The sequence below is a fragment of the Magallana gigas genome, chromosome 3 (genome assembly GCF_963853765.1).
Source record: "Magallana gigas chromosome 3, xbMagGiga1.1, whole genome shotgun sequence".
In the NCBI taxonomy this organism is placed as follows: domain Eukaryota; kingdom Metazoa; phylum Mollusca; class Bivalvia; order Ostreida; family Ostreidae; genus Magallana; species Magallana gigas.
Window position 1 is genome coordinate 39,138,324 of NC_088855.1, and position 19,196 is coordinate 39,157,519.

At 37.1% G+C, this 19,196-nt stretch overlaps 1 protein-coding gene across 1 annotated transcript in view; it reads left to right on the top strand.

Moving 5' to 3' along the window:
• The window catches only part of LOC105327345 (nuclear receptor corepressor 1), a 28,317-nt gene extending 11,310 nt beyond the window's left edge, over positions 1 to 17,007 (top strand). Inside the window, exons 7-29 of the mRNA XM_011428278.4 lie at positions 728 to 784; positions 900 to 952; positions 1,196 to 1,262; positions 1,541 to 1,626; positions 1,737 to 1,823; positions 1,960 to 2,047; positions 3,706 to 3,939; positions 4,040 to 4,147; positions 4,408 to 4,633; positions 4,869 to 5,040; positions 5,171 to 5,286; positions 5,656 to 5,790; positions 6,034 to 6,087; positions 6,334 to 6,476; positions 6,705 to 6,882; positions 7,251 to 7,466; positions 7,603 to 8,256; positions 8,372 to 10,401; positions 10,667 to 10,883; positions 11,854 to 12,044; positions 12,523 to 12,682; positions 13,740 to 13,886; positions 14,817 to 17,007. Of these exons, the coding sequence (XP_011426580.3) occupies positions 728 to 784; positions 900 to 952; positions 1,196 to 1,262; positions 1,541 to 1,626; positions 1,737 to 1,823; positions 1,960 to 2,047; positions 3,706 to 3,939; positions 4,040 to 4,147; positions 4,408 to 4,633; positions 4,869 to 5,040; positions 5,171 to 5,286; positions 5,656 to 5,790; positions 6,034 to 6,087; positions 6,334 to 6,476; positions 6,705 to 6,882; positions 7,251 to 7,466; positions 7,603 to 8,256; positions 8,372 to 10,401; positions 10,667 to 10,883; positions 11,854 to 12,044; positions 12,523 to 12,682; positions 13,740 to 13,886; positions 14,817 to 16,303 (6,906 nt within the window). The 3' untranslated portion in view covers positions 16,304 to 17,007. The remainder of the gene's footprint in view (positions 1 to 727; positions 785 to 899; positions 953 to 1,195; positions 1,263 to 1,540; positions 1,627 to 1,736; positions 1,824 to 1,959; positions 2,048 to 3,705; positions 3,940 to 4,039; positions 4,148 to 4,407; positions 4,634 to 4,868; positions 5,041 to 5,170; positions 5,287 to 5,655; positions 5,791 to 6,033; positions 6,088 to 6,333; positions 6,477 to 6,704; positions 6,883 to 7,250; positions 7,467 to 7,602; positions 8,257 to 8,371; positions 10,402 to 10,666; positions 10,884 to 11,853; positions 12,045 to 12,522; positions 12,683 to 13,739; positions 13,887 to 14,816) is intronic.
• The last annotated feature ends 2,189 nt before the right edge of the window (positions 17,008 to 19,196 follow it).

Sequence of the window (19,196 nt, forward strand, 5' to 3'; positions counted from 1 at the left end):
CAAAACTCAAATTACCTACATACGGTATGTCTCAAACAGGATACATCTCTACAGAAATTCTTATGAAAACAGTATTTTTCTCTTAATTGATATGATATACCTGCTATTTTGCTTCTCTGATGATAGTTTTCCCAGGTATGCATTATAAATCAGGTATATTTAATCTTTGTTGACCATGCTACATGTGTATGTGATGACTTTAGTAGAAAGAGGTCCAAAACTGTAAAGGGATGATTAAAAAACGGGGTTGTATTTGTAAGTTGATCTGACAGTTAGAAATTCAATTCTTGTAGGCTTTCTGTAGCTTTGTAAAATACTGGCACTATTCTGTAATCACCCACACACTGCCATAGAAACTACTTAACCAGAATAATGAGGATGAAAAATAAGACCGTCTCAAATGGGGAAAATCAATTGAAATTCATGTCCTGTACAGTGAAATAAAAGGACACTGCTTCCCTACCTTCAACTAGAGATAAAAAGAAAGAAAAATGAGATTTATTCAAGTAAAATGAAAATAAAAAATGTTGATTGGATTGATATTTAACTTTCCAGGATTGTAATAATTAAAAGTCTTTATCTTAATAACATGTATGTTATTAAGTATTGTGGGAGTCAAGAAATGGAACTAAAAAAGCAATTTTATTCAGTATGTAATTAATTGCGTTGTTTTATTCATACTTCATATTCATATATTGTATTAATTTATCATTCACATATATTGCAGAAAAAAGCAGAGGAAGCACACAACATGTTTGCTAAACTAGGGCCGAAGATAGATCTGGTATGTGTTAAATTGGTAAGGCAATATGCGCATCAGTTTAGTAGTGACAAAAATACTAATTTGCAACACATTTCTTGCATTTGCTGCTCTAATGAATGCAATATTGATTTTGTAGCCTCTGTATAACCAGCCCTCAGACACCACTGTTTACCATGAGAACAAAAGAAAGTAAGACTTGACAAAGGCACTGGGCTGTTGTAATTGGAGAAATAATGAATAGGCCTCACTGCTGGGCTTCCTGTTTCTTGATTTGTGAACTGGAAGATTTTTCTTTTTAATTTGAATTTCCAAGTAATCTTGAAGAGAAACAAAGAGAACAGAAGAACAGTGTTTCTACCAAGAGATTTTTTTGATAATTATGCCAAAACTGAATAAGCTCAAGATTTAATGAGGTCCGTTTTTTCTTTAAAGGTATGCCGAGTTCAAACCTAGGCTCCTTCTGCATTTCAAAAAGAGACAGCAGGAGAAGAGAATAAGGGTGAGGAGTTAAAGATAATTAATTTGATGGTGATAAATAGATTTGCTGATGGTGGAAAGTTTTTTGCTAATTAATACATTAATATAAGATGAAATAAGGATTCCTATTTAAACTCCTTCTGTATTATATGAAATTAACATATGAATTGAGTTGAATAAGTCCTTTGATTGCTATGAATATCAAATGCTGCTGCAGAATAATACAGTTAAGTGTATTGGACGGTATCTTATACATGTCATTTCCATTTTACTTAGACCAATTGTTTTATTCGCATTTAGGAGAGGTATCTAACAGAAAGATATGATCAGTTGATGCAAGTTTGGTTGAAAAAGATCGAAAGAATTGAGAACAATGCTAAAAGAAAGTAAGTGTGAATATATTGAGCAAGAAAGAAAAAAAGGTGGACATTAAAAATTTAGAGTTCTGTAATTTTGAAAAAAATCTTAAAATCTAAAGAAATACTTGATGTTACAGAGCCAAAGATGCCAAAACAAGGGAGTACTTTGAGAAGGTATTCCCAGAGATCAAGAAGAACAGGGAGGATAAAGAGAGGTTTTCCAGGTTAATCATATAAATAAAGCAAGCACCTGTATTTTGTAGTCACTTGTTCTAGCCATGTCCTGTTTCAGGGACTTGGTTTCAACAAGAACTTTGGGGTTTCAAAGCTTGAATGCTATAAGTGTGTTGATGCTTTCAGGGCTGGGACTCGTGCTGGGAACAATGGGGTGTATGTGAGGAGTGAGGCCGAGCTGGAGCAGATTATGGATGGAATTCATGAACAAGAGGTTAGTACTGGGGTCTCAGTAGTATTTGTGGGGATCAGTTTTCTTGAATTAGTAAGATTCACCATCTGATTTTATGGATCAATTCAACAAAGAAATCTGCAAAAAATTGTGTTCACAAAACTAATGATGAAACCAAATCAGGTAACTTAAAAAACGATGCTCTTTGAGAACAATTGTACATGTATATTGGTACCAATATTAGTGTGAGTCATTTGAGGGGTGTTTTTGTTTTCCTGGAAATAAAAAGTTTGACCGTACATGTATATTTGCGTATTCAGTGATACACTCTTGAATGTATATTCATTGACAACATTTGTATATTAAGCACTAACATTTTTGAACATTTGTATATTAAGCACTAACATTTTTGAGTCGGCTCACGAAGCGAGCGAGTCCTTGTTATCATAGCCGTTTCTGCGAAAATTTTGCACTACTTTATTCATGCGCTAATGAAAATAGTGCATGCATTAACCTCTTTTGTTTGCGTGATTGCGAATTTGAAATAGTTAAACAATCTTATCTTTTTTTACACATATATTTTTAAAGTTTTTCTTGATGTTCAAAAAATAAAACAAATCAAAGTAATTTTTGTTCAATCGCCGCCCATGAATTCGAACAACTTACACGGGGAAAACCTTGTTCCATATTAAGCGTAAAATCTATTTTTAGAAAAACCCAGCTCGCGAAGCGAGAAGACCCTAGCTGTCATCGGATCTCTTGGAGTGGATTTTGAGCACAAACGTGAATTGATAATGTGCAATATAATGCAAATAGTTCTTATTTCTATGTCATTGAAATATACTGGTCCTTTGTCTCTATCCTACGATATTATGCATTGCCAGTCTGGTAGGCATTGCCAGTCATCATTAAGTGTTGAATCAAAGAACTGAAAGTACTGACACGAGTTGATGATTCAGGAATCAGACATTTATTGACCCTTTTCTGCTTTCAAGACGCAGAATTTGAAATAAATCATGAATTAAGTATAGAAGTATCTTATTATCACTGGCTACAACATATCAAAGATAAAAAAGAAATCATGAATCGTGAAAGATGATTTTTTAAATAAATACGATATATAATTATTATTATCATATAATTTAATATGATAAAGCTGGTCTCATAAAGGTGATGTCTGCCACAATGAGCCCTGTAATCTTTGTACACCTATGTTTAAAGTATTTACAAAAGACAGAATTTTTTTATATGTATTACTAACAATTACATCAAAATATTGACAACACGTTCAGAGCGAGTAGAGTCTTAGGCCCTTCAGGCCTTTGATTATATCCAGTAACAATATTTGTACATTCATTTGCAACATACATATATTCAATGACAACGTGTACATATTCAGTAACAACATTTGTATGTATTCAGTTACAACATTTAAACAGTCATTAACATCATTTGTACAATCATATGAGAAACATTATTTGTACTTTCAGCAACAAGATTTGCAAATATATAGTAACATCATATATATACTGTATTTGGTAACAGCATTTGTACAATCGTATCAGATACAACATTTGTACATTCAGAAACAACATATGTGAACTCAATGACAACATTCTGTATATTCAGTAACATCATTTGTACATTTAGCAACAATATTTATATACTCAGTCACAACACACCGAAAATGGTATTTTCAGGAGGAAGACAAAAAGATGAGGAGCTATGCAGTGGTTCCCCCTATGATGTTGGATGCTCGGCAACGCAAATTACGATACACAAACAATAATGGGCGTGTAGAAGATCCAATGGCTGAGGATGAGGAGAGGAAGTTCATAAATGTGTGGACACCACAGGAAAAGAACATCTTCAAGGAGAAATATTTACAGCATCCCAAAAACTTCTCTTACATTGCTCAGTTTCTGGAGAGAAAGGTAATTTTAAGTACAATGTATTTTAGGGGGGGGGTGCTTTGTTGTCTTTTCTTTTTAATTTGGTAAAAAAGATATTTCATGAAGGAATTTGTGTTGACAGAGTGTAGCAGACTGTGTCCAGTACTACTATCAAACCAAGAAAACAGAAAATTACAAACAGCTTCTACGTAAACAGACAGTACGAAAACAGAAGTGGAAGAAGCCTCAGGTAGGACCTATTCAGGTTTTCACATACTCTCTAATAAAAGTTACCAGAGAACCACTAAAAGTATAATGATGATAACAAAGGAATTAAGAAGTGCTCAATTAAAAACAGAGGTTGTTTTAGAAATCTCTAGAATATATTCTAAAGACTATCCATTTGTTTGATTGAATAGTCTTTTTTAGTGTATTAAGTGTATAAAGTTAATGTTTACAGAGATGAATGTTCTATGCATTTTTATCATAATTGCTTGATTGAAATTGTAGCAGCAAACATCCTCACGCCTTCAGGATGACTCTAACAAGGAGCGAGGTGCTGGTGGTGAAGATGAGGCAGTCTCCTCGGCCACCTCAGAGCAGGCAATGGAAACCTCAGATAACTGTGCACAAGCCTCCTCCTCAAGTGAGGCAGACCTCAAGATCAAAGAGGAAGAATTCTCATCAGATGACAACGAGGCAATGGCAGCAGTCACTGCAGGGAGTGAAGGGGATGGTAAGTCGAGAGTCAGACAGTATTGTACTTGAGGATCAACACCTCTGTGATAAGAGTGATAACTCAAACTATTAAATTTTCGTCCATTCTTTTCTTAGAATTGAGGGATTTTGTGAAAGGTCGCCCATAGGGTGTGCTGATATTGTGTTTATTAAAATTTCAATTCAGATTGCTGTGTTAAATTTGATTGTGAATACCTTAAGATGTCCTGACAAAATTGATTCATATTTTTCAGGGGGTGCCCATAACTGTGCAATCTGCGATGTGCATCTAGAGCACTATGGTCTGAGTCGACCTTTGACACAAAGTAATTGTGACCTGTACGGTATGAAGGAAGAAAACCTGAAGCCTGACATGAGAGTGTGCAGCAGTTGTCGCTGTAAATCTGTGAGGCGCAGATACACACAGTAAGATGGAGCTAATTACAGTTCTTATGGACTTTGCTGCTTTTAATTCAATGCATTTACATGAAAAAGGATAACTTTAGATGCTGTAATTATGTCTGGTATTGTTATGTTTTTGTAAATGTGTTAACAGATGCCCAGTACCTTTATGTAAAACTCCAAAGAGAAAGGTCAAGCGACTCCGACCCCTGCCCCCTAAATGGTCAGAGTTATCAGCTGAGGCTAAAGACCCAATCATCAAGGAACTTCGTAAGTGTAACAATTCACTTTATATTTCACTTTTTCATTAAAAGAATTGGAGAAAGGATAAAGTAGAGAAAATATGGATTAGGTTGCAATTCCTTTCCTACTTGAGTTTGTTCAATATCATTTATAGCATCCTATGGTCTTACAGTAAGATTGTCTTAATCTTTGCCATTTAGTTTCATTTAGTCTTACCAAAAGTAAACAAGAAAGAAAATTGAATAAATATTTTAAGTTAATAATACTTGTAGTTAACCCATAAAAAATTGTTGTGTCATGTCCACAAATTGTCTGTGAGCTGTATGGGATATTAGGACAATGAACAGTTTGTTTATATGACATTTAGATAAATTATCCAAAATACGATTGTTTCAGAGCTTACTGATGACATTACAAAGTGCTGCTCTGCCTGTTTTAACCGGATAGCGAGGAGACTGGGGACGGGATCTGGGGCCGGGGACCAGGTGGCACCGATGGCCCCCGAGACCACAGACACCACAGGTATTCTAAGTATGTCATAGAGCACCTGGCACACTTCCTCTAATATTCCTGTGTTGTGAAGTTAACCCTTTGTATAAGTGTTAAAAGAATTTGCATAATTGTAAATTAAATAAATCTTATTGTGACATGAATGAAAAAGCTAATGGAATGGAAAACAAAATGATCCCAAAAAAATTTTGTTTGTTGCCAAATTAAACATTTTTTTTTTTTTTTTACAAATTTCATGTAAAAGAAATAATTTTTATTTTACAGAGAGTGTAGAGACATCTCGGTGGACTGAAGAGGAAATGGAGATAGCAAAACAAGGTGAGCTAAATTTATTCAGGGTATTCATGGAAATCTAATTAAAGAATTGAAAAGATTTTTGTAACAATTCAATTTTAATTTTTTCTTGTATTCTTTCAATATGATATGTTTGTGCATGATTATTTTTAATTAATGCATCTGACAAGTGATATCTCAGCATAAAAAAGTTTTATAAAGGAGATTAAATGTGTAAATGAGCATTATGAAAAAATCTTAAGTTACAATAAATCTCCTTCTCTGAACTAGGACTGAGGCTTCATGGCAGAGACTGGGCAGCCATAGCAAGCATGGTACCTACTAAGACAGAGGCACAGTGCAAAAATTTCTACTTTAACTACAAGAAGAAACTGAATCTGGAGCAGATTGTTCAGGAACATGCCAAAGAAAAGGTTCGACATCGAGTTGTTTCCGTTGTTTGTATTGACTATAGGATACATTACCAATATATGCATTACAATTGTAAGTCTTTTATGCAATTTTTTAAATACTAAAGATTCTAATAAACCATGAGATAATGTGTGCAAACGTAACACTCTTGTGCTCTCTCTCTCTCTCTCTCTCTCTCTCTCTCTCTCATATGTTATGCATGTTTTTAGTTCTTGATAAATCCCCAACAGGTTTTAAATTCCCAAGAAGTAGACAAAAGGACCACCTCTGTGTGTGAGAGTATTGCTTCCACGGTTACAGCGACCTCAGATGTGGAAGACATGTCCTCAGGAATGGAGGACAATGATGAGGATAATGACTCTGACACAACCAGTGCTCCTAGCCCCACTGCTCAAAGGATGGAGGAAGGTATTTACTTTAAAGAAAAGTGTTTTGATTCTGTTTATGTAAAGCTGCAATACCTCATCAAATGAGATATGGTGTCTTATGCTCATAGGCATTTTCCACAAAAGATGGGATAGGTTAAAAAGGGATAAAAAAAATTTTTGTAATGTACTTGTAAGTATTACAATAATACAGAAATATAACATACTGTTTGAGGAAACAAGCATGCATGTGGTACATGTATGTACATAGCTGTAGCGGAATGTTAAAGTGTACTTGGCTGTAGTGGAATGTTAAAGTTTACAATTGCAGTTTGGTCCTATGTTATACTTGTATAGTCAAGTAGTTCTCTTAATACAATGCATAGGTTTCTAATAAAATGTTTTTTTAAGGTCCAATGAAAGAGGACAAACAAGAAGGGAACACCGTACCTGAACTACCGGATCACCAGAGCACTGCCCCAGTGGGATTCCCCCAGAACCTGACCTCTAACAAGCCTCTGAGTGCCTCCCAGGGCAGCCTCCGCAGTGTGGACAATGACAGCAGTGCCACAATGAGTGCTGATGAAGCCCATCCCTCAGACAGCCACACCCACAGGGAACAGCAGAGTGAGTCCTGTCTCTTCTGTATTCAGTTTATTTCCCACTTAATTGATTATGTACATGGAAGCTGTATTGTTAGATAACCTGTATTTTTATCAATCAAAAAAATAAACAATGGGTAATACTCATTGTCATTCTTTAGGTGAGCCAAGAGATTCATTTAGTCCTAGAACATCTGGAATCCCTGCCTCTAAGTTGCCAATGCAGCATCCAGGTTTTGGTAACTTTCCACTGCAACCTCCTCAAACAAGTCAGGCCCACGTACAGCAAGTGATTCAAGGCACCCAGTTAGGTGTACCGAATCAACCCCGGCCTTCCACAAGCCCTGGGTTACAGATGAAGAGTGCTTCACATGCCCATCCATCACCCATCAGGCAGAGCCCAGTGCCCAGTATGGTGGGCTCAAGTCCGGCCCTGGAGATGGATCACAATCGCCCATCTCGCCCATCAAGTCGTGACATCAGGGAGGTCCAGCAAGGAATGGGACAGGCAAACTCCTCAGTACTGGATTTCTCAGGTAGACAGATGTCACAAAACCAACAGCAGGGCAGGAACAACATATATAGTATGATGTATCAAGGAGAGAATAGTCAACACAGACCTTCTAGTGCTATGTCAGAGCCAGGATTTGTCAACCAAGGCCATCTGAGTAGGAGCATGTCACCAATTGTACCAGGCAACAAGAACAGTCAGAATGATGCCAAAAGAATGTCCTGTGTCCGTGACCTCATTCATTCAGCGATAGAGAGGAATCTGGTTCAGTCGGATCGACCTGCAGAGAGACCCCCTGAAAAACGTAAATACATGCATAATATTTTGATGTATACCAGTAGACTGTTATCAAAGATATGTGACACAAATACAATATCTCTTTTCTGTATCATTCATCTGTACATATTTCATATTTGTAGGGCCTGCATCCTCAGAGCCAGTTTATAGAGGTCAACCAATGATTCCTGGAATGAATCAGTACAATGTTCAGGATCTTAGGAAAGAGAAGCCAGAGTATGGTGGGCGGCACTCAGTTTCTCCTTATCACATGCCTGTGGGCAGAATGGAGAGGGAGGTACCTGACAGCAGGGACAGAGATCTCCCTCAGGACCTATCTAAAGCTCCCCAAGGTTACAGGGGAAATCCCAGGGATTTTGGAAGCCAGCCTCAGTTTGAATATAGAAGACCTGCAGAGGATCCGTTGCCTAGGTCTTCTGGTCCTCCACCTGCTCACTCTCAAAAACCAAGTGGATATTATCACAATGAGGCTCTGCCACTAACTAACAGACCTCCATCTGTGGAGCAGAAGTCCCCACAGCCTTCCTTCCAGCATGACAGACAGGCGATATCACCAGCCATTAATAGGCACATCCCACCAAGTACATCTCCTTACCCTGGAATGCCCACAGTAATGGACCCCCATGGCCGTGGACAACCTAGGCAAACCATTCCTCCACCCCCGCCATTAATCAACAACAAGGGACCTTCCCCCAAGCTGAACACAAAATCCCCTCCATCAAGTGGCCATCCCTCCATGCTCATGCCCCCAGGTTCAGTTATGCATTCACCTTCAGGATCAATAACTCAGGGTACTCCTGTGAGAACTATGGCTCAGAGTTTGAATCCAAATCAGGTAGCAAGTATGGTACAGCGTCAGGAGGCTATTCACAGACCTGTACAGCCAAGGATGCCTAGTGGCTCAATAACTAGTGGCACGCCTGTCAATAGAGATATGGGGAACCGAGGGCCTCCAAGTGGAATGGAGGGGCCTAGGATGCAGCAGTTACAATGGGAGCAACAGAGAATGATGATGGAGCAGCACATGACCAGACCACAGCAATATCCCCAGCCAGGAATGCCATTTCCTTACCAGTCAGAGAACAGCACCAGACAAACAATCAGATGTGACTTTGAAACTTCTAGGCAGATGGGAGGACCGCACAACAGAAAACAAGAGAGCCAATCCTCACCTAGAGGAAAAGAGGGAAAGCCAGGGGCTTACCCAGGATCCATGATGCCAGGCTATCCTCAGAGTAACCAGGGATTAGTGTATCTTCAACCTTCCATGCCACAAGATAGGAGATTGTCACCACACCCATCACATAATGCTCCACCACATGAGGAGAAACCTATTGGATGGCCTAAACAGGGAATGGCTGGACCAGTTCCTGGTCAAGTTCCTCACGATCGACCAAGCATAACACATGGCACAGGCCGTCCCAGTGTCATCACTGTGAATGATCGCCCAGAGTACCCAAACGAGGGTATGAGAGGTGGACAGGGTGCAAGCTCCCCAAGATATGACTCAATGTTACAAAGACAACAGCAGCAACAACAGCAAAGAACAAGCATACCAGCTGCTACACTTGCAGCACAGCAACAGGAGTACAACAGAAGACAGATGCAAGAAAAACAAGAACAACAAGAAAGGGAGAATGCAAACAAAGTCAAGGCTTTCAATTTGGAAGAGCAGATTAGAAGAGAGATAATGGAGTCCCCCAAACAAGAGGAAAGGCTACACAAAATCGATACAGATTCCAGCAGATCCACATCAAACCGATCTTCCCCAGGATACAGGCAACAGAACATCTCAACTCCAGCAGAGTTCTTCAAAGTCTTTGCCCAAGATCAAAGTGGAACAAACCGCTCAGGTAGTGAGAGACAGTCTTCCTTAACCGCTGCCAATCTGATTGATGCTATTATTATTCATCAGATTAATAGTTCTACAGAAGAGACAGCGACTTCCAAAACAGAGACATCTCCTATGAACTCTATGGTCTCCTCTGCTTCTCGTCCCAAACAGGAGCCACCAGACTCAGCTCCACAAGCAGGACCACATTCTTTGCAGCCTGACCAAAAGTCACCACCAGCCATGCATGGGAAGAAGAGATGGGTACATGAATCTCAGCAGAGGCCTGCTCAGTCTTCTCCAATGCCAAGCACTCCTCAGGTAATGTGAAATGCATAGTTCACGTATTTCATGTTTAAATTGGTATAAATGAGAACCATTTTAAAGATGTAACCCTATGCAGCTGAACCAATGCTCTGTATTAATGTTATCTTCAAAGGAAAAACTAGATATTCCAGTATTTTAAATTTTTACACTGGTATTCAACAAAATAGATGTTTCTCTAAAATGCCTTGCAGTATTCCATTCAGGGATAAATATATTAAACTGGTAATTGCAGTATTGCACTTTATGTAATTTTGTACAGAGTGGATCAGGACAGGTATCAGACAGTGACAATAGTCCAACAACATCCAGCATGGATGCCCAGACACCCAAATCTGAAGGATCAAGTGCTGACCAGAAGAATAGCATGACCCTGGGGGAACACATCACCTCCATCATAATGATGGACTATAGCAACGGCAAGCCCTCCCTCAAAAACAACGTTCTCAGTCAGATTAATGGCAGTCCAGAAGACTCTCGTAAGTTCAGGCATTTTGTAGGAAGAAGTTTTTTGATAGTTTAAAGTTTTAATTCATTTCATCCTATTTTAAAACATAAAAAGGGCATTGATTACTCATAAAAACCTACACAGTAAGTGTCTGTCACCTCGTACAGCATGTGTGCTTAAATAATTTTGAATAAAGTTTAAATAGGCTTCACACACACCTCCACTTCAGTTATCACTTACATGTTGTTTGATTTCAAGACTGTCTGTTGGGGGTTGTAAACAAAATGAGAAATGCAACAGGATATTTTTAATAATAAAGCCTAACAAAAAAATTAGTTTGTTTCCGCTTTCATGTTGAAAAAAAGTAGGGTCGGTCGGTCGGAATTTTTTTTTATTTTTTCATTTTTTTTCCCCTTTAATATTGCAGTATCCATACATGCCGGTTAGATACTGACAATACTGAATGGTATAAAATGAGAAATACTTTTAATATCATTCCTGACTATTAAGCTGGTCTTAACAAAACACAAAAATGATATTATATATCAGATACTTCCTCTGCCAACGATAAGAGCATTATTAAAATCAACAACACATGGAAACATACAGCCATTTTGAAACAAAACGTTTGAGTTAAACTGATTTGAGAAGAGTAACTGCTTCAAGCGTTTTTGTGACCAAAATTTTGAGTAATTTTTTTTCCAAAACGGATAAAAAGGAAAATAAACGATTTTCCATCAAAAATCCTTAAAAAAAGTTTTGAGTCGGGGGGTAAAAGCTAGGGTCGGTCGGGAAAGCGGAAACAAACAATTTTTTTCCTTAGGCCTAATTGTAATTTTTTAACCATTATACGTAAAAAAAAAAAATAGGTTTAAGGGATCAATAAACTGTTTTATGAATAATAAAGCTTAAGTAAAAGAAAAATGTGGGTGTAGAACCCATTGAACTGATAGCATATGAAAAGACTTAACCTCATTATACATGTATTTATTTTATTTTAGCCTCTGTCAGTAATTCGGGAACCCCAGTCACTGCAGTGCCTGACCAGTCGTCCCCAGGGAAACCCCTGACGTCCCAGAGTCAGACTGATGGGGTGTCCCAATCCACTGACTCTCGCCCCCGAAGCTTCTCCACAGGAGCAGGATTTGTACCCTCTGTCCATGGCCACAAATGGAAGAAAGCCCACATGCATGTATGTACAGAGAAGAAATTCTTTATATTAGAACCATTTTAACAAGACCTTGGACTTTGGGTAGTTGTGTCAAACAGCAATATGACGTAGGCCTGTCTATTTCATTGCTGGCCACTCAGCCATGGCTGTTTGAAATCGACAGGATTTGTCTGGCTTTTGAGCTAAATCTACGCAATCGGTGCATATTTCACTTGATACCGCGTCATTTTTAACTTGTTTTGACGAAAGAAATAGATAGCTACATCCAACCGAAAGTCCAAGGTCTTGTTAAAATGGTTCTTATTGATACTCATGATTAAACATTGTTAATTTAAGAGGAAAGGTTTTACTGTAACACCCTGATAGTCATGTTACTATCTTTGTGTTATTAAAATATAGGATGTATTTGTTTGTTCTATTTATATTTCAAAAGATATTCGAGTGTATTTAAGTAGTAAATTGTGTTGAACACTTTAATAATAGAAAATTTTCTCTGTAGCAGGACACCAGTAATGTGGGATCCAGAAGTTCATCTGGATCTGGAGAAATGTACCCAGACAGCATGACCTCTCACACGGGAGAAGGGGATAGGGGTCAACAGCCGGACCAATCCCGCTCCCCACTCATCTGTAGTGGCACTGAACCAGTGTCCCCCGCAGGTGAGAGATCTTCTGTCAAAATATTGGGGCTGGGAAATAATTGGATTAAGTTTTCATATTACATGTACAACTGTACTAGTCCCCAAAATAAGTGTAGCATGCACTTGTTGTTTCAGTGATGTACCTGGTTTCAAAACATTTCAAATGGCTCTGAAACCTTTGCTATTGTGAAATTTTAGAGGAACATTTTTGCAATCTCTCTTTCTTTATGTTTGTTGGGAGTTGATTTTAATCAACTCTCCTATGCAGTTACTCAGACAAACCGAAAGTGAAACAGTGTTTGGACCTCAGCACATATCATTGCTGCTGACAAGACTTAGTTCTTGAAAATAATTGATAAATTCGATGTAATGCATGCTAAAGCATTGTTTTTCAAGTAAACTTATTTATAAATACTTTAAAAATAGTCAGATTTTAAATGGTACGAACAATTTAAATATTTTTTTGTAGTCGTATATATTCCTACGCCAGAGTTCAATATAGTCTCGTTCAACTCGACGCTCGGCTGTCTCCGTAAATCCTTGTCGGGGATTTAATGTATCAGCCGAGCGTTTGGTTGAACGAGATTAGGGTTCAATATTGCTTGGATCCATGCAATTTTCGATAAATATTACTGATACATAGTTTGATTGAATTAATTTTATCTTTAAATATTATTTAACACGATTTATATGGGGGTTTCTCGATATTCTTGTCGAAAAAGTCCAAAAATTCAAATTACAAAAAGATGCGTAATTCAAATTAGAAACAACATGTACTTGTCATGCAAAATAACATATCATTGATTTTAGAATAAATAAACATCGACAAAATCAACTCCCGTCAGTTCTTCAGTACTTTGATTTTAAAGTGTTTTTCATTTTTCTTTTTAAATACCTGTTTACATATTTTACCTTAGATCTAAACTTAATTTATTTGTATTTTATCTACCTGTAATTAGAAATGTTCAATATTGTTCTAAAGCATGTCAATTGTTAAATTTGTCAGTCCTTTCTACTGTTGAATGTCTTGCATGCTTGTGATTGTATTTTGTATTTGTGTCGTTTTGCTCCCCTAGGAGCCCCAGAGAGTAGCGAGGCACTGCCTGCCATGACTTCTCCCCCTCCCTCGCCTCGCTCACGATCTGGTTCACTGAACATTTCCTCAAGTGTAGCCGCAAATCACCAACATATTTCCAGTCTCTTGTCTAGACCCAACACTGCTGGTATGTTTCAAGAATTTCTGAACATGAGGTACCATAAGATTAAGAATTTGCTTTGGGTTTATTTACTCATCCTTAAAAAAATCTCTAGGAATGAAATATATATCTCTATTTCTTGATTTGTATACTCTTTTTAAGACAGGTTATAATTTTTTTCCTTTGATCATAGTGGTTGCTACAACCATTTTAACAGGAGCTTGGACATTGTGTTGTTGTGTCAGCCATGTGACGTAGACCTGTCTATTTCATTGTTGGCCACTTAGCCATGGCTCTTTGAAATCAACAAGATTTATCTGGCATTTGAGCCAAGACTATGCAATCTATGCATATTTTACTTGAAACCTGTGTCATTTTTAACGTGTTTCGATGTAAGAAATAGATAATTACATCCTGAAAGTCCAAGCTCTTGTTAAAGTGGTTCTAAATATCATTAAAACGTTACATGTATGTACAAGTTTATAAAAATTCCTCGAATCTCCATGGTTTGGATAAAACATTGAATCAAAACAAATTGAGAATTGGGCTTTTTATCTGATGATTAGTTTTTTATTTAACCAAATTAGCATCAAAGTAAATAAAATATTTTTATAAATTCTTTAAGATTTTTTTTTAAAAAACACTTACCCTTATGGTACCTCTATTGTAGTTCTTTAATTCTCAAGATTTATGTTCTCACTAAAATTGACATAGCTGCTTAAACTATTGGTTGTTTGGGTGCTTCTAATGATTTATATGTGTTCATTCAGCTCCCCTTCACAGCATACATCTGGTCCTACCATTTGAGGACTTGTTGTTGAAATTTTAAGTTATATATATTTAAAAAACCAAAATTGGTGCATATTTGATATCTGATAATTTGTCATAGATAATTGACTTTTTACTAAGGCAGTCAACTCATTCATTCTTGACACATCTTGCTTCTTTGCTCTGCAGGTGGCCACCAAGCGGAGTGTTCCGTCTCCTCCCCACAAGTGTCAGAAGTGGCCTCCAGCTCCAAGCCTGACAACAGCCAGCTGGGCAGCCTGTCCCCGCTGGACTACGTTAAGAACAAGATTGCTGAAGTTCTCCGGGATGAGTACGATCCCAAGGCACAATCTGGTGCGTCTACCATGCATCAGAGAAGCCTTCAACAGAAAATGGCACAGCAATCAGGACCCAGTCACCTACAGAGTTCCAGTGTAGGAATCAATCGTTCCATCTCTCCAATGACAGGGGGTCACCACCAACAGGCAGAGCCAGAGTCCACCCAGCAGAGGGGCTGGGATAATCAACAGAGAGAGATGCACTCACAGCAACATGGAGACAGCATGGCATCTTTACAGCAACACCAGCATGAGACTTTTCCTTCAAGTACTTCCTCCAATGAGCAGCTGCAATATCAGGACCCAAACAACAAACACCTTAGTTCAAGTGATGAAGTGAGTGATAGCTCCAGCACTTCATCCCAACCTGTATCTCAGATTTCAGCGGCACATGCTAAGAAACGCATGTTTGCACGTGGAAGAGTCAAGTATGGGCCTGATGATGCTCAGAGCAAATACTCCCAGCCAAAATCGTTACCATCATCTATGTCTGAAGTTCAGAGGGCATCTACCACAACAGACAAGAAAGGTCCACGATCTGAATACGACTTCCCAGATAGTCCGGATGATGACCCTGTGGTGAAAGGAAGCTACATGGCTCTGTCAAGTACAACCAGAAGCCCTCGCCGTGGAATAGTTGATAGTTCTGACAGTCGTACAGAACGAGGAGGTGACTCGCAAGTCCAAAGTTCAGACTCAAGATTTGGAATGGACCATAGCGAAGCCCAGAGCTCAGAAGCTCAGTCTTACATGCGACCAGATCAAAACATTGACAGTCGCTTCATGAGACGCTCATCCAAACACGATACATCAGAAGTGGATGAAAGTTCTAATGTGTCTCATCCAAGCATAGACAGTACACACTCAGACAGAATGATCATTGATGAATCAGGGGGTGCTATAGATAGTTCATCGGTAGCTGACGTAACCTCCGCATCACCCCAAAGGGACAGGTCAAAATCTTCAAGGTCATCCAAAGACAGTGAGAACAGCCCTCGCAGTAGTACGGATGTTCAAGACGGAGGAGAACGCATGGCTCAAAGTCGTACACCAGACAGTGCCGTAGGGTCATTTACACACCGATCTCGATCCCCGAGGGTAGGCGAGTCACACTTCCCTCTTCTAGACACCACCACACACCCACACTCTAGCTCCGAAATGCCAACGTCTGCATCTAACATCCCTACAAGCACCTCCTCTGCCTCAATGCCTTCTCCATACTCTGGGGCCGGGCAGCAGGTGGGGTCCAGTGATGGAGACCATGGGTTCCAGCAGAGGGGGCACGAGCCCACCCTCCTTCTGTCCGCACAATACGAGACACTGTCTGACGACGATTGAACCAAACACAAGTGTTGACTGATCAATTTATTACCCAGCTTGGAGAGCATTGAATCTTCTGCAAGGACACCAGAGATGACGATGTTCCAAATAGCTCAACACCTGCTTCAGGGCCCAGCATCTTTTTTCACTATGTTTAAGGATTAGCTATTATTGTGATGATATTCATAGCTTCTTAGTTTCATTCAGATTCACTGCCCATTGCTCTATGTTGAACATTATATGCTACTTTAGAGCTTTTGTGGTTACTTTGCATTCTATGACTCTATTTGAAATAGATGTCACACAGCATTCAAGATTTCTGGATTATTACCTAGATTCAGATCATATGTTGCCATGTTTAGTTACTAGTATCTGGTTTTTCATGTGGTGTTATAAAGACATTGTAGTGTCTCCATTGTTAAACTGTAGGTAAAAGAATGCATGGACAAGTCCTTACTCAACCTTCAGATGTTGTCATTTCATTAGCTTTGTTACGCTTTTTCAATATTTTTGTGATAGTTTTTTTTATTATAAATTGTGCAATTCAATTAAGATTTGTAAATTGTGGAATTTAAGAAAGCGACTTTTTCGTTCTAATACAATTTTAAAGTCTCAATTTTACCATTACATTTGTAAAATATTTTGGATTATGATCTCGTTTGCATGTCTAGAAATATTTTGGTTGAAAATGAAGAAAAAAATTAAAAGATTGAAAAACATGACTGTATTGTTTTAATAGTAAAAAAAAATCTTTTTTAATCTAATTTGTCATTCGTTTTAAGCCTAAATAAAAAGTCCCTTACGTTTAACACATCCATTTTAGGTCTAAAACTAGATTTTTCACTTCAACATATAGAATGCAAACAAAAGCTTTGTTTACATAGCAAAGAATTGTAAGCTCTGTAACTCGCTTACATCACAAAAACTTAATTGACTGTCACCCAAGAGTAAAACTTGGGTGTTTTATTGTTATAATGTATTTAAATTTACAATTTAAGGGGACCGATTTTGGTTTATTTGCGGAAAAACTACAATTTTTTAACAATATGTCATTTAAACCAATTCTAGTTACCGTACTTTGCAAAGTTTCAAGAAAATCGACCGTCTGGTTCTTTTTAGGGACCATCTCAAAATAGAGGTACATTTACTATAAGAATATATAGGAAACTGTCATTTTCCGCACTTCGAAGCAGATTAAAAAAATACTACAACAGCTTTTTTTCTCAAAATGTTATATATGATTGACAATATCATTTCCTACCTTATATGTAAAAAATACTAAATTCTAACCTCTTGTTTTAGGTGTGGGCAATTTCAAAATATTAAAATGCACGTAATTTTGCTATATATTTGAAGCATTAAGAATGAAGATTGGTAAAATGGATTTATTAAAAAAATAAGATTAAATGTCCCCGAGGATAGCTCAATTCTTTGTATAAAATTTCAACGGTGTACAATTTTTACTTTTTCTTTTATGTTATTTCTTATAACGTACTCCTACAAAGCTTCATTTTATTATTACGTCATAAAAGCGCAATGGCAATGCTCCCCTACCGCACAACGGAAAAATCGTTTAAAAAAAAAAAAAATTTTTTAAATCTAAATATTTTTATTTGTATTTTATTTATTGTGTTCAATTTTATGTATGACATCGTAAAAATTTCATAAGAATATCAATCCACTGCAGGCTTGAGGTAATGCTAAATGGAATTGTAATGCATTGCAATGCATGACATGTTTTCAAAGTAATGCTAGTAATGTGTAATGCCACACATTTAGCATTACAAGTAATGGTAATGTAATGCATTACTTTCCAAAATCTAGTGTAATGCTAGCATTAGAAGGCATTACTTTCCATTACTATGCATGTTTATTCTTAATTCAAATCATGTTGAATTGAATAACTGAAATTAATTGTATTTGATTAAAAATTATCTTAAAGAAGAAAGAAATAGTTTTTGAGATAAAAATACTTAAATTGTATAATTATTTTTTAAAAATCCATTCTTAAATTTTCATTATTACTAGCTAGAACAACACAATTCAATGACATTTTAAAGAGTGTTGTTGTAAAGAGTTTGAAATCATTTGGAAAGTTTACTCCAATTAGTTGTGCATTCAATTCTTTACTGTTGAGAATGTGTCAACAACACACAACGCCCTCATGATATAATCTAAGTATCAAAACAACCTATTGTTTTAAGAAGTGCCAAACACCCCCCCCCCCTTCTCTTGGATGTGTTCAAATAGAACAGAGGACAGACATGTATCTTTAAAACAATTAATAAATGCACTGTCCAACCATGGTCTCTGTAAGCATAAAAATCACTTCTAATATTATAACCCATTTGAAAATAATCTCTCATTAGTTTGGACTGATATGAAATACAAGAATCGCGTGATTTTCTATTTATAATTGCCCGAACACTTAATGGGACTTGGACACGATTTGACTTAAAATTTTCAAATTTTATTTTTTTAAATTTCAATGTTTATAATGATAAATATAGAGGATGATAATGCTAAGTCCAAATTTGAAAGTCAAATATCAAGTTATAAGCAAGATACGGAGTTCATAATTTCTGTTTTGTAAACAAAGCTCGAATATTATGATTTTTTACATATGTGTTGTATTGGTATAAGTTTCAATCAAATTTCACTTTCTTTTGTGATAATAGTATTTATGAAGATACTGAATTAGTTTAAATTGTTTTTTACGTGTCATTTTGTCTAAGAAATGGCAATTCTCTACATTACATTTTTTTAAAACAACTATAAGACTCGAGCTTTGTTTACGTAACAATCAATTCTTACCTCTGTTTCTTGCTTGTAACTTGATTTTAACATTCAATATTTTGGTCTATCATTTAAAATGCACCATTTTCTACATAAAAAATAAAAATAGAAATTT